Genomic DNA, 15,945 nt, shown 5'->3' with positions numbered 1-15,945 from the left:
GAAATAAACATGGATAGGTTGCCAGAGTAGTGACAGCATCTGTTGCAGATTTGAAGGCACATATATTCTACGAACGTGAGAGGGTCTACACGATAAATATCTGCCACCGTACTATAAGAAGTCTGGGTCTACATATTTACAGACACATGGATTTCATAAGTGTTGTAATGTTCTAACCCAATAGCATAGGGTGGCAGTCTATAGTTGGCATAGCAGTGTTCAGCACCTGATGGTTCACTGCTGACTGCTCACTGCACGATAGGCAACAACGGTGCCTTTCACATGAGTACACACTTTACACACGGTGGTAGTTGGAGTAATTATACATTCTGTTTGAAACGGTACCGATGACCTTTCTAGCACCTTGGTTCACGGTCCGAAAGGTCAGTGTCCATGGAGATCGAGGTGTCCCTGCTAGATGAATCTGTTTGTGGATCTGCCTTTGTTAGTTTTATCTGGCCTGTGAAGTGTAAGAGAAGGAGACTCAATGCGAGCGTAGGAGAAATTTACCAGATTCCTGGTAGCGGCACATGTGTTCTGTGTGGTGACTGCATCCGGACAGGTAACCTGTGAAGTAGCAAAGGATACATATATTGAGGATTCCTGCATATTCTGTTCAATATTAGGGTTTTTTTTTTGTTTTTCTATTTTTTTAGGGTAACAGGGGCCTGAAGTTGTTCTCTGTGAAAACTGTGGATTGTTAACTCAAGCAGTAGGAAAAGAAAGGCAGTGAAAAAGAAGAGACCTGGCCATTTTAACTATGTACCGAAAATTACCACATCAGAAAATTGGAGTAAATTAAAGGCATGAAGCATGCAGTTAACATCAGGTGGAAGCATCTTTCACAAGGTTTGACGAAGTTGAGCAGGACATTAGGAAGTAGAGGCACCATAGCATTTATTTAAAAGGAGATAGGCTTAGTAACTCTATTCTAAAATATAGACATACCAAACACAGGAAAACATATGGGGTAATTCTTGTTCCAGTTTGCATCTCGCTGGCCCGGAACAATAGAGGATGTACTAATTATTTGATTATGTCGTCGACCAGCATTTTGTAGGTCACAGAAAACCTCAGGATCCTACATAATAGAACGGGTCACTAACAATCTGAGAAGCATGGTACATGTAAATATGTAAAACTTAATGATGCCGTGTATAATAAAAATTAGAAGGAAGCATAATGACAATTATTATTGTCCTAGGGGCACATGTAAATATGCATAACTTAACAATGCCATGTATACACTAAAAAATTAGAAGGAAGCATAATGACAATGATTACTGTGCTAGGGGCTCCATCCAAATGGTGTGTTTAGGCAATAGGTAATGATAATATCTTAAGTAAAAAGAAAAATAGTATCAAATAAGGAAACAGAGGCACATGCCCTAAGCTGATAATATAGTTAACTGCGATGGTATATAAGAACAGGTGTGATTTAGTACCGATTGTAGTGTTCTATTTCTACTAATTCTTAATTATGAGATCCGTTGTACTGAAGGTAAGTATGAAATCTATTCTGACATTCATACTTCCCTTGGAATTTTTAGATGCTTGGAGACTTGATCTGCCCAACAGAATAGATGGCAGATAACACAGTAGAGCATATTGTGTGAGCACATGCAGATTTAATATGAAGGAAAGAAATTGGCTGCCACAATGGTATCTAAGATAGAACCGCGGAAAATGAAAGAACAATAGATGACTACATGGGCAGCGTGAGTGGACCTTACCTATTTTTGCTGCTGCTGCGAGGAACTTTTTCCGCCGCTGCTCATTCCGTGTTGTTTAAGTTCTTCGTTTCTTGATCGGCAAATAGTATGTGAAATAATTATGGCAACCCAAATTTTATCTGTCTATGACTTTAGTACCGTAGACCGCAAAGTGCACGCAGAACTCTTATACTCCCTCCAAATTATAAGTCGCTTTGTTTTTTTTTTACATCTTCTATGTACAAAAAAAAAGTCAAAGCGACCTACAATTTATGGCATTTCTTTAGGATGAAAGGGTTAAATTCAGCACTGCAACTCCAAACATGTGTGCGCTGTGGGTGTGCGCCAATTTCACTACCGCAGTTTAAACCGAAGTACACATGACATAGATATGTTGTTTACCTGATGTTATGGCCCATGTGTGGCCTATTATGGCACTCAGAGGGTAAGGACCCTAACTGGCCGGACCAAGCTTCAAAATTTGTTACTTCTTTGTCAAAATTAGAATAGTGATTTTAAAATGGCTATGGAAAATAAATCTGTTAAAGTCATGGAATATTCCCAGGAATTGTGTAAAATTTCAAAACACGGTTACAAGAAAATCTCTACTGAAAGGCTAAGGGCATTTGTGTAAAAATCATTTTATCATTTTATCCTAAACAATTTTTTAGTGTATGACAGCAAAACCTAGTCAACCTGGCATCATATTTGGCTTTCATGTTTGCATGTTTCGTGTGTAGAGAGCTAAGTGACAAATAATTGCATCATTGCACTGATCGTGTTACCTGAAGGTCCCGAATGGCCTGGGTACCTCTCTCCTGCCAACTTGGAAATTTCTCAAAAAGATATTCTATTAGCATCCTGAACTGCATGATCAGAAACATACTTTAGTTAGCATGCTGCATGTGCAGCAGCAAGCAATCTCAATCTATGAGGCCACCTACAGGAAACCAAGGCACAAACTTGTCCAACACCCCAGGCAGACACAAAATCTTCTAATCTAAGCATAATTTTACTTCTTACAAAATGAAAATGCGTCATAAAAGCAAAGGGAGCGCATACTAAAGCAAAGGGAAACAAAGGCAGAGAATATATGACATTCACAATGTATCAATCAACCAAGGTTGCAAGTCATTACATCAAACAACTTGAGGGATGCACATTGTGACTAACCTTGATAAGACTCAGCCATGGTCTTTGGTGGTAGGAGGGCAGCTGCTCATTTTCTGAAATCTGCCCACAACTGCAATCCTCCAATCTCTGAATCAACATCGGAAAAAGGAATAAAGAAAATAAGAGTCAAATAGTCAATGATGAAAGGTAGGGGGATGAGGAACTAGTGCCTGTTAATTGCTTGTTTTAGTATTCCTAGAAATCACTAATGAGTAGTCCTATGCTTGTTGCAATGTAGCTGAAGTCCTTATTAACACAACACCAGCAAAACCTGCGCGCCAGCTGAACCTTTTTGCCAATGACAAAGAGATAAAAAATTGCAGATGTATTAGGCAATTGTAGGCTATAGCAGGTATACAAAAAGGTGGGCAACAAAGAGAGTATTTTCACCAAGAGAAAAGTACTGAAGCAGTTCAATCATAACTATGTAAAAATAAAAATTCTAAAGCAAGTAAAAAATGTTTAGATCACAGTACAAGGCATGTTACCTTTGTATATCTCACACAGGGTTTGTTCATAGAACATCAAAATTGGAGAACTCAAACAATGATGTAAGCAATCATAACAATCCGGTGTCGTCGCCTTGTTTTCCATGGTTGTAAATAAAGGAAGGAGAATGATGAGAGGAGAACATAATCGTGGGGCCTGTAGCCAAATACTGTAAAGGTTGGTTTAAAACTAAGCAAAATACAGACAATGATGTAAGCAATATGTATCATACTGAAATGCTCATAATCTGTAAGTTTAGGTGTCACAGGTTGGGATCAGGGTTGTTTTAGGGGCTTCAATATGGCACTGAAAAAGGCACACATTTTGTGCAAGCAAACATCCACAATAGCTTACTTAATCAGAAACCAAAAAATATCACTGTAGCTTTGTAAGGCCTTTAGCCACTAGCCTGCCCTTGTACTTCTCAATAGTACCATCAGGCCGAAGCTTCTTTTTGAATACCCATTTACACCCCACAAGTTTACATCCATAGGGACGATCAACCACTTCCCAAGTACCATTAGACATGATGGAATCCATCTCACTCTGTACAACTTCCTTCCACAAGTCAGCATCGAGAGATGAATATGCCTCTGCAATGGTTGTGGGAGTGTCATCCACAAGGTATATAATAAAGTCTTCACCAAAGGATTTTATAACCCTTTGCCTCTTACTCTTTCGAGTGACAATATTATCATCCTCCTTAGGAATTTCAACATGGGTTTCAACATCAGCGTGTACCACCGGTTCAAAAGATTCAGGGATAGATTCATGACTAGAATTGCTAGGTGTATTATCTTTCATGGGAAACTCATTCTCAAAGAATGTTGCATCTCTAGATTCCATGATGGTCCCAACTGTCATATCAGGAACTCCAGCATTTATTATTAACAATCTATAACCCACGCTGTGAATAGCATACCCGAGAAAAACACAATCAATGGTTTTGGGTCCAAGCTTTCGTTTCTTGTTAATTGGCACACTCACCTTTGCCAAACAACCCCATGTTCGCAGATAGGAGAGATTTAATCTCTCTTTCTCCCATTCCTCGAATGGTGTAATTTCTTTGTTTTTAGTGGGCACTCTATTCAGGACATGACATGCTGTCAATATAGCCTCACCCCACCATTCCTTAGATAGTCCCGTAGTCTCTAACATGGCATTAACCAAATCTGTTAGAGTGCGGTTCTTTCTCTCTACAATCCCATTGGATTGTGGTGAGTATGGTGGCGTCCTCTCATGAATAATACCATACACCGCACAAAACTCAGTAAACTAATTTGAAAAATATTCTCCCCCGCGATCGGACCGTAACTTTTTAATTTTCTTCTCAAGTTGATTTTCTACTTCAGCTTTATAGATTTTAAAATAATGCAACGCTTCGTCCTTAGTTTTGAGTAAATATACGTAGCAAAAACGAGTGCAATCATCTATAAATGTAAGGAAGTATCTCTTACCACCTTTGGTCAAAACTCCATTCATCTCATAGATATCAGAATGAATTAGTTCAAGCGGTGCCAATTCTCTCGCCACAGCAGTCTTATGAGGCTTACGAGTTTGTTTTGTCTCAACACAAACATGGCACCTTGAACCTTTGACCATATCTATTTTTGGAATTAAATTTAAACCAACTAAGCGGGACATGCAACCAAAATTAATATGACATAAACGAGAATGCCAAATATTTGTCTCAATGTCGTGACTCACATGATTAACAGAACTTAAACAAGTGTCAACCAAAGACAAGCGGAACAAGCCTCCGCTCTCATAGCCTTTTCCAACAAAAATTCCATACTTGGAGAGTACAAATTTATTGGATTCAAACACAAGTCTAAAACCATCACGACATAGCAGGGAACCACTAATCAAATTCTTCTTTATTGAGGGGACATGATGCACGTTTCGTAGCTGCACGGTCTTTCCCGAAGTGAGCTTCAGATCGACCGTACCAACACTACGAACAACCGCACGCGTCCCGTTCCCCATCAACAAGGAGCTAGCCCGCCCGGCCTGGTAAAAAGAAAACAAGAAAACATCAGCACACACATGTATATTTGCACTAGTGTCAACCCACCAATCAGGTGAATGACAAACTGAAAATACAGAAGGCAAAACTTTACCATACCCAGATGTAGCTGCATCAGTCTCAACGGTGTTAACTGATTTCTGTGGTGGAGGAGGCTTCCACTTAGCCTCAGGACACTCCCTAGAAAAGTGCCCAGTCTTGCCACAGGTGAAACAATTCATCTTTTCCTTGTTCATCTTCTTACCCTTCTTGAAAGGAGTAGTGGTCTGTTGCTTAAGCCCTTGCTAAAATTTCTTTCTCTGTGGTTTAGGACGGTTCCTTTGCACCACATGTGCGCTTGAACTCCCCTCACCGACTTTCTTGCCTTTGACATCCTTTGCTCTAGCCTTGTCTTCAACATCTAGAGTCCCAACAAGCTCAGCAGTGCTGAACTCTTGCCTCTTGTGTTTCAGAGAAGTGGCAAAGTCGGTCCAAGATTGTGGTAGCTTAGCAATGATACAGCCTGCCACAAACTTGTCAGGAAGTACACACCCAAACAGCTCAAGTTCCTTTACCAGTGCCTGTATTTCAAAGGCCTGTTCGACTATCGGACGGCCCTCAACCATCCGATAGTCATGGAACTGCTCCATGACATACAACTCAGAACCGGCATCAGAGACACCAAAGCGGGCCTCAAGTGCATCCCACATGGCTTTTCCGGTCGAAAGTGGCACATATCCATCAACAAGAGAGTCTCCAATGACACTCAACAGAGCAGCCTTGCATGTGATGTCAGCGTTTTGGAATGCACGCTCCTCATCAGAGGTCCGCACTCCAGTTGGCTGCTCATGCACCACATGAAAACAGTTCATAGAGTTTAACCACAGAATTGTTTTCTGTCGCCATCTCTTATAGTGAGTGCCCTCAAACGGCGTTGGTTTCAGCAAACCCGCAAAGCCAACAGATGAAAATTGCCTACCGTCATGTTTTTGGAATGTTAGAAATATAGGCAAATTCAAGTTTAATTTAATCCGTAAAAGAGATATAAACAAAATACTCATGATATCATATATGTGCTTGTTCAAATGAAACATCACCATGGATATTAAAATAGTGCTAACCAGTGAGACATGATACATATTATTGTCCGAATAAATCATGACCATCATATAGTTAACACTAACCAGCAAGATTGTAACAAAGATCATATAATTAACAAGACGGGTGAAGTGATTATACCCCGCAGCAGAGCCGGATGCACCAAACATGATGCCTGTCGTTGTAGTCGTCCCGCTTGATGCAGTGAAGAACGGAAGCCGTGCAGATCACCCGACGAAGACGAACAGCAACTCACGGCGGGAACAGGAAGGGGACGAAGCGAGTAGTCGTGCCGCTTGCGGACACTCCCTAAAAACATGATGGCCGCCCTTCACCCAAGCAGATGAACTTGATGAGCGGAGACGTTCCGGAGGCTCTACTCTTCCATCTCGTGTGCACGCAGGAGACGGAACGGGAAAACTTTTTAGACAGCGAGAACTTTTGGTTTTTCTAGTAATCGGAAGATCAAATGGACCAGGCGATGGAGTTACGAATATATCCCACACACGGATGGGAAGGCCAGCGGACTCAGGAAGACTAGGAGGTAGCAGATACGATGAATGCTAGAGAAGGAAACTCCTGTATTCATTTGCCAATTAATTAATGGAATGAAAAGACCTTCTGTAACTTACGAAATCAAGAATTCTAATTGGCAAGATGGAATATTGAACGCCTTGTTGCCTTCCTGCATGCCTAGTCACGTCCAAGGCCCAGCCGATCATCAGCCTTATGTGCCTACGGTCGGTCCATATCACATATTGGTACTAAACCAATAAATATTATTTAATACAAATCATAGAGTTTATTAATTATTGTATATATTATATGGGCCTAGACCATAATATACCAACACAGCCGCCGGCGTCCATGCTGTTCCTCTGCTTCGGGAGCGCGCGGTTCTTCACCGCACGGCAGGCGCACGAGACCGCGCACGCCCTGGACCGCAGCGGCCACCGCTTCCTGTGGGTGCTCCACGGGCCGCCAGAGCACGGGACGAGGCTGTCCTCGGACGGGGACCTGGCCGAGCTGCTCCCGCCGGGGTTCTCGGAGAGGACCAAGGGCAGGGGGCTAGTGTGGCCGAAGTGGGCGCCGCAGAAGGAGATCTTGGCGCACGCCGCCGTCGGAGGCTTCGTCACGCACTGCGGCTGGAACTCGGTGCTCGAGAGTCGAGAGCCTGTGGTTCGGCGTGCCCATGCTGCCGTGGCTGTGGGCCGCCGAGCAGCACTACAACGCCTTCACGCTGCAGGTGGGCGGCATGGGGGTCGCTGTCGCAATGGAGGTGCGTAGGAAGGAGGACAGCTTCGTGGAGGCTGCCGAGCTGGAGCGCGCTGTCCGAGCTCTCATGGGAGGCGCCGAGGGGAGGGCGGCGACGGAGAAGGCGAGGGAGATGAAGGCGGCTTGCCGGATGGCCGTCGAGGAGGGCGGCTCGTCGAATGTGTCCTTGCAGAGACTCTGCGATGCACTCCATCAAGGTGCAGTGCTCCCTGCAGGAAAGTTTCCTCAGGATATATGACAATGGCTGGAATAATGTGATTGATGAGGTGTTCCTGTTTCAGTTGTGTGTGTGTGTGTGTGTGTGTGTGGGTTTTCAATTTCAACCCAACTCTCAATAATCGAGGCTATCGAGCTTTACTTTGTTGATGTTGTAAGGACATTCTGTTCAAAGTAATTATCTACTTTTGCAAATAAATTGTAATCGTTCAATCAGATTGTTTATTGGTGGTTGAAACCATGGAGAACGTAGGATTTTCGGCAACTTCAGCGGCTGCGATTTTTATGATAAAAGCTATTTGTTGCGGAGGGACTTCAGTGATATTTTCATTAAACAGTGTCAAAGGAATGCAAATCAAGTAGCGCATGAGTTAGCTAGGCGAGGCTTTAGTTTGAAAACTAATTGTATTTGAGTTGATGGACCCCCAAGCTTTATTTTAGAAGATCACCATTAGTCATTGAGGTCCTATCTGAACCAACCTACCAAGTATCCACAAACACTACCGGAGACGGTTTCTTTGTCGAGTGTCCCAGACTTTGCCGAGTGTTTTTCATCAGGCACTCGGTAAAGAGGTTGTTTACCGAGTGCCAGATAGAAAGCACTCGGCAAATAAATGACACTTGGCAAAAAGGTGGTTTGCCGAGTGCCGAACACTCGGCAAGGAATAACACTCGGCAAAGACCAGGTTTGCCGAGTGTCAAACAATAACACTCGGCAAAGGGCCGTCGCCGTTAACGGCCGGCAGCCGCCGTTAATCCTTTGCCGAGTGTCTTCTCCTAACACTCGGCAAACCATATTTTTTTTTACTTTTGACCTCCAAACTTTTTCTGCAGTCCTCAGACAATACCTGGTACTCCATGTTCCAATGTGGCACATTTCTCGCACTTTTTCTATGTTTCTTTAATTTATTTTATTTAATTGAATTTTCTTGGATAATTCAAATTATAACTGCTAGTCATTCGAATAGTGAAAAAAATGAATGAAAAAATGATATTCATGTTATTTAGTATAATGTGAGGCTGTATTCAGGAACAGACCGCCAATTTCGAACATCTTGTTCACGAAACATGACCACGAACTTGCGGTCCAGTTGTTTTTAAATTCTATAAAAAGCAAACGAAGTCTGAAAATCATGAAACTTATCAAGATGTCAAGATATCATATGTGGAGGCTGTGATAAAAAATTAAGGAGGTTTCGCGCAAGTTGTCACGTACGATGCTTACAAACCGAAGTCAGCCTCTTCGTGACATGGTTGAGCTTATTTAACTAGAGATTTGAGGTCGCCTTGGGCTATTGAGTGTGGATCAGTACACGAAATGATTTAGGGGAAAAAGGAGAGAAAGAGAGATGGTTTTGGTTCGAGTGGCAGTCAAATTGTTGATAGATCTGAACATCACTGCCTGAATTTGACTCGCCTAGTGTTTGTGAATTGGGGATGCCTTGATGTGATCATTTTGCTTTACTTGCAGGCTTCAGCTCAATCTTGTTACTGAATCTGACCCCACGCCGCCGCCCCGGCCCACGCCAGCCTCGCCGCCTCCCCCGCCCGCGCCGCCGCGCCAGCCCCACCGTCGCCCCCGCCTGCGCCGCCGGAGGAGGAGGAGAAAGAGAGGAGGAGGAGAGGAGGAAGGAGGAAGAGAAGGAGGAGGAGGAAGGAGGAAGAAGGAGGAGGCGCCAGCCCCGCCCGCGCCCGCGCCCGCGCCGCCCCCGCCCACGCCTGCGCCGTCATCGGCGCTTCCCCAGCCATCGCCTTGTCCACCGGCGCTCTGGCCCCTTCACCACCACCGCCCTACGACGCCCACTAGGTATGCCCTACCGTCATCATCGTCATAGTATTACTAGTAGTTGCGGTAGTAGTAGTGGTAGAGTAGCAGTGGTGGTAGTCGTAGGAGTGGTTGTGATATTGTTATATATGTGTGATTGGATATAATCTTGTGCATGTCGGCCATCGTGCCGTTCATATATATGTGCATGTCGGCCATCGTGCCGTTAGTTTTCTTGCAGGTTTTGGAAAACTCACCGTGCAGGGGAGGTGCTGCCGAAATTTTGTATTGATAGTTTTATGTTTCTTTTTTTGTTGAGAAGAGCCCGTCGGAGCGGAGCCGGAGTACCTTGGCGACCCCGATCGCCTTCCTTGCCGCTGCGGGTCTGCCTGCATCGTGTCACCTCGCCACTCCACATACCCACCACGGCCTCGCTAGCCTGACTCCACCGCCACCCAAGGTATAACCTCTCTTTCCGTATCATGGTCATAGATCACGTAACCCAGTTAGGCGTCTCCCGTTCGAAAGAGATACGGTTGGAAATATGCAGATATTTCCATATCTAAAACCGTATCTATTTTGAATTGTCCACATTTTTTGGACAGCCCGCGGATGTGTAGGTGGGGTTAGTTTCCATGGTCTGCTCTGATCCGAGACAGAGTTTCAACATCATCTCCCTATTGTTCTTCGGATACACACTCTCCCTGGCAGGACGTGTATTTGGAGAACAGCAGGGAGGTGCTGCTGAAATTTTGTTTCGGATAGGAGTAGAGCATGGAAAGTAACCCCACCTACGCATCCTCGCGTGGGATTAGGACCTATCCTCACCTATTAGATAGTAGGAATGTCGTGTAGATGCAATTGATGTTCGTATTACTCATCGCTATATATGTTAGAGGATGGAGGACCACGAGTGGATGTACATGGGCCGTGCAAGTCAGGGTCAGGTCACCAATGAATGGATCGACAAGACCAATGCTTTCTTGGAATAGGCATTTGGCGTGGCTGCTAAAGGAGCGAGTAAAATTTGTTGTCCCCGCAGCAAATGTGCAAACAGGAAAAGACAAATGAAGAAGGTCATGGGGGAACATCTTTGGAAGAATGGATTTACGACAGACTATACCCGGTGGGTCTACCATGGTGAAGCCGATCATATGAGAGAGGAGGTGGTGAGACCACGCGTCGAGGATTATGATGCTGATGCCGGGGTAGCAGAGATGTTAAATGACTATCACGAGGCACAGTTCACTGAAGGACGTACGGAGGAGGAGCCAGAGGCAACCACAAAGGCGTTCTACGACATGTTTGCCGCGGCACAGAAACCCCTTCACGGCCAAACAAAGGTTTCTCAACTGGATGCCATTTGACGCATTATGGTGTTAAAGTCCTAGTATAGCCTGAGTCAAGACGCCTTCGATGGTATGTTGATAGTTATTGGCAACCTACTTCCGAAGGGTCACCTTCGGCCAAAGAGCATGCATGAGTCACAGAAACTCCTTCGTGCACTTAAGATGCCGTATGAGCAGATACATGCTTGCCCGAAGGGGTGTGTCCTATTTAGGAAAGAATACATAGAAGCAAAGTACTATCCAAAGTGTAAATCCTCTAGGTTCCTAGAGGTAGATTCTGGTGATGGCCAGAAGAGGCAGCTTGACATCCCCGTAACAATCCTACGGCACCTTTTGTTCATACCGAGCATCCAACGACTATACATGACCGAGGAATCCATGAAACAGATGACATGGCACAAAATAGCAAACGATACAATCCTGACATGATGGTACATGCATTCGATGGTGAAGCATGGACCCACTTTGATGGCATTCATCATGAGAAAGCTAAAGAGGCTCGTAATGTACGTGTTGCACTGGCAATAGATGGGTTCAATCCTTATGGAATGATGGCTGCCCCATACACATGTTGGCCTGTGTTCGTTATCCCCCTCAATCTCCCCCCCCCCCCGGCGTATGCTTTCAATGACAGAACATATTCTTGTCGTTGATAATTCCTGGACACCCAGGGAATAATATGGGTGTGTTCATGGAGCCTGTGATTGATGAATTGGTCTATGCTTGGGAGGAAGGGGTATGGACATACGACCGAGCTACAAAGAAAAACTTCAAAATGCATGTTTGGTACCACTACTCCCTGCATGACTTCCTGGCGTATGGGATATTATGCGCCTGGTGTGTTCATGGGAAGTTTCCATGTCCAGTATGCAAGGAAGGTTTGAGGTTCATTTGGTTGTAGAAGGGTGGTAAGTATTCATCGTTCGACAAGCATCGACAATTCTTCCCTCTTGACCATGCATTCAGACGAGACATTAAGAACTTTATGAAAGGTGTTGTAGTGACAGACCCTGCACCACCAATAATGACTGGTGCCGCGGTTCGTGAACAAATAGATGGTCTCGTGGTCAATCTAGAAGGTGGTTTTGTGGGATATGGAGAGCAATATATGTGGACTCATAAGTCAGGCTTGACTTGGCTCCCCTATTTTGAGGACCTTCTCCTTCCACACAACATTGATGTAATGCACACTAAAAAGAATATCGCCGAGGCACTTTGGGCAACAATCATGGACATTCCTGACAAGTCAAAGGACAACGTTAAGGCTAGAGTGGATCTGGCAACGTTATGCGATAGACCAAACCAACACATGAAGCCTCCTAGTCACGGCAAGACATGGAGAAGGCCTAAGGCCGATTTTGTCTTGAGCAAGCCCCAAAAGAGGGAAGTACTAGAATGGATGCAGACGTTAATGTTCCCTGATGGGTATGCAGCTAATCTAAGGAGAGGAGTGAACTTATCTACTATGTGAGTCTTAGGGATGAAGAGTCATGATTACCACATATGGATTAAGCGACTTCTTCTGGCGATGGTTCGAGGCTATGTCCCTGAGCATGTCTGGCTAGTGCTGGCAGAGTTGAGCTATTTCTTTCACCAGCTTTGTGCCAAGGAGTTATCTCGGACCATGATTGCTGACTTGGAAAGAATGGCACATGTGTTGCTCTATAAGTTGGAGAAGATCTTTCCACCCGGCTTCTTCAATCCGATGCAGCATTTGATTTTGCACCTCCCGTATGAGGCACGAATGGGGGGCCATGCAGGGCCGTTGGTGCTATCCAATCGAGAGATGTCTAAAGGTTCTTCGAAAGAAATGTAGAAATAAATGCAAAATTGAGGTTTCCATTGCAGAGGCATACATTCTGGAGGAGGTGGCAAACTTCACAACAACATACTATGGTGACAACTTCCCTAGCGTGCATAATCCACCCCCTCGTTACAATACTGGCGAAAATGAATCGAACCTTGGCCTTTTCCGAGGGCAACTTGGAAGCACAAGTGCATCGACCCCCAAGACCTTGAATCATGAAGAGTGGCGCCATATCATGCTATACGTGTTGACCAACCTTGATGAAGTGGCGCCGTACATGCAGTAAGTTCTCAACGAACTTGTTAAATACGTTGTCACTATTCTACATCCAACCCCCTTGTTTCTTGTTGGTACAGGGAATTTCTTCATGAATTCTAGCGTCAATCAAGGGATCCTACCCCGCAGCAGGTAGATACCCTTCTTAGACAGGGTGCGGGAAATAGAATGCCCGATTTCATTTCTTGGTTCAAACAGAAGGTACCGTCCAATTTAGCTCGTACTTAGTTTGACATTCCAAGTTAATCGTATGTGCGAATAATATAACGATGTATCCGGCTTGAGCTTGTAGGGCCAGAGGGATGCGTCTATGCGTTTTGAGTTGAGATAGGTTGCCGATGGCTTTGCCTATAGGGTCAGGTTATTTTCTGGTTATGACGTGAATGGATATCGCTTTCGCATAACAAGCTACGAGCAAAGTCGGCCCAATCGAAGAACCACAAGTTTCTGAGTTTTTACACCTGGCATTGATGAGGTCGAGTATTATGGAAGAATTGAAGAAATATATGAACTCAAGTTTCATGGTTCCAAACCTTTTAATCCCGTCATATTCAAATGTCATTGGTTTGATCCTGAAGTAACAAGACGGACATATTCTAATCTTGGGCTAGTCGAAATTCGACATGATTCCATCTTACCAGGTGATGATGTCTATATTGTGGCCCAACAGGCCACACAAGTTTATTATCTCCCATATGCGTGTCAAACCATAAGGCATCTTAAGGGTTGGGATATTGTGCACAGGGTATCGCCACACGGTAAAGTGCCTATCCCAAACGATGAAGATTATAACTTAGACCCAAACACATATGACGGAGAGTTCTTTCAAGAAGAGAGACTAGAATGGAGGTTTGAGATAGACTTAACCGAAACGATCGGAATGGAAGTAGACAATGAAACGGTTATTGAAGAGGGCACTGGAGATGAGGTGCAAAATGTGAAGGACTTACAAATGCTTGAGCGATTACATTTAGACAAGACAATGACAACATTGCTCATTCAGATAGTGTAGATTATTTCGACATGATTGATAGTGATGATGAGACTTATAATTCAGCTAATCCCGATCATGAAGATTATTTCTAATACATGTAATACTATGTTATTTTGTAATTACATTTTGTTTATTTTGCATCTATTTCTAAGTACTTCTTATTTATCTATGCTTATTGGTTTACTCTTTTTAATTGTAGGTGATTGAACAAAGATGGTGGGCGGTGAGATGAGGAAGCTAACGTCCTTGTACCGAAGGACATGGACCGCTGCACCGGGGGAGAGTAGGAGGAGGAGTAGCTATAGGAGGGAGTCATCGCCTGCCGCCCCATCGCGTGAGGAGGAGGAGGAGCAGCAGGTGCCCTAGGAGGACGCCGATGAGGCTGTAACACCCTAAATTTTGAATTTTTGGAAATAGAGCTAAAATGAGTTAATTTGGAATTTTGTGCTCATGAAATATAGGAAAATAAAATTTTCATTGAATTAAAACTCATCATAAGGTTTAGCAACATGATTGTGCATACATGCCCTTGCATTTGATGTATTTGATTGAGTGGTTTAAAATGCTTTTGCAAATGAAATTGAAAATGGCTTTGAAGTAAAAGAAAAGAGGACAAAAAGAAAATAAAAGAATTTAAAAAGGTTCTAAAATTTATTTTTGAGAACTTACTAAAATATCTCACTTTTAGTTAAGTTGAAAAGTATAATCAAAATTCTAATTGAAATTGGTTTGAAAATGAAAAAGGAAAAATAGAAAAGAAATTTGGAAAAGTATTTTCATTTCTCTCCCTCTCTCTTCCTTTCTCGACCTGAAGGCCTGTTTCCTCCTCTTGCTCAGCCCAGTAGCTGGGTCGGCCTGCTTTTCCTTCCTCTCGTGCTACTCCCCTCTCCTTCTCTCGCTTGGGCCAGAGCCCTATCAAGCCGTAGCCCAGCACTACCGCATTTTCTTCCGCGTTGCACCGCAATGGCCCAGCTTCGTCGGCCCAAGTCACGCCGTGCCACGCGCGTTCTCCTCTCTCCCTCGCTGACTGCCCTAGCCCACTCGTCAGATGTTTCTCCTAGTTCATAACCGACATGGACTCGCCATGGCCATGTCCTTCTTCGACACGAGTCACCTCGGTACCTTGCGCCATAAGCTAACCCGACCCTTAAATAGTAGCCTCCTGGTGCCGTGTGTCCCCCACCGTGCCCTAGATCGAACCATAGCACCACCAGGAGCCCTAGTTTCGCAGTCCCGCATCCGCCAAAAAAGCCTGACGTCGCCGAGCCGCCTAGTTGGTCCTCAGCCACGGTAAGTATCTCACAAAGCTTCACATGAACTTCTTGAACCCGCATAACCCCTTCACGCCCTCTCCCTCGCTCTGAGTCACCTTGCAACGCTACGCCGTCGCTCCGCCGCTGCCATGGCATGCTGCTAGCTTGCTCTGCTCGCCCATAGCTGCTGTAGATGGCCGAATTGAGTTTCGCGCCTCCCAATCTTGCTCCCTGTGCCAAACTCCGAGTCCAACTGAGCCCCTCGCAGTTTTCCCCAAAATCTCTGGTGTTAAATCCTCCACGCCGGTTGAATCGCCGCCATAGGCACTGTTCCGGCGGCCAGCTCTCTCTCTCTCTCTCTCCCTTGCTTTTGTTTTCGGCCGTCCATCTTGAGATCTGTGGCTCTGATTAGAAGGTACCGTTTCGCATGAGATTTTGCTAAAGAGCCCCTTTACTTTTCTAATTTCAAACCTGCAGACCCTAGCACCTTTCCTCGACTTCATTTTCTTGTTTTGAAAGCGTAGTATCTTCGG

General features: G+C 44.5%; 1 protein-coding gene and 1 pseudogene across 1 annotated transcript; both read left to right on the top strand.

Moving 5' to 3' along the window:
* Positions 1-7,344: 7,344 nt before the first annotated feature.
* Positions 7,345-7,990, top strand: LOC136499437 (baicalein 7-O-glucuronosyltransferase-like). The gene is made up of 2 exons (XM_066495092.1): positions 7,345-7,656; positions 7,724-7,990. Exons 1-2 carry the CDS (start codon positions 7,345-7,347, stop codon positions 7,988-7,990), a joined length of 579 nt encoding a protein of 192 aa, XP_066351189.1.
* A 2,642-nt stretch (positions 7,991-10,632) lies between these two features.
* Positions 10,633-14,362, top strand: LOC136499436 (uncharacterized; annotated as a pseudogene).
* The last annotated feature ends 1,583 nt before the right edge of the window (positions 14,363-15,945 follow it).

The sequence above is a fragment of the Miscanthus floridulus genome, chromosome 13, assembly GCF_019320115.1.
Source record: "Miscanthus floridulus cultivar M001 chromosome 13, ASM1932011v1, whole genome shotgun sequence".
Classification (NCBI taxonomy): Eukaryota; Viridiplantae; Streptophyta; class Magnoliopsida; order Poales; family Poaceae; genus Miscanthus; species Miscanthus floridulus.
This window is presented reverse-complemented; position numbering and strand designations above follow the sequence as displayed.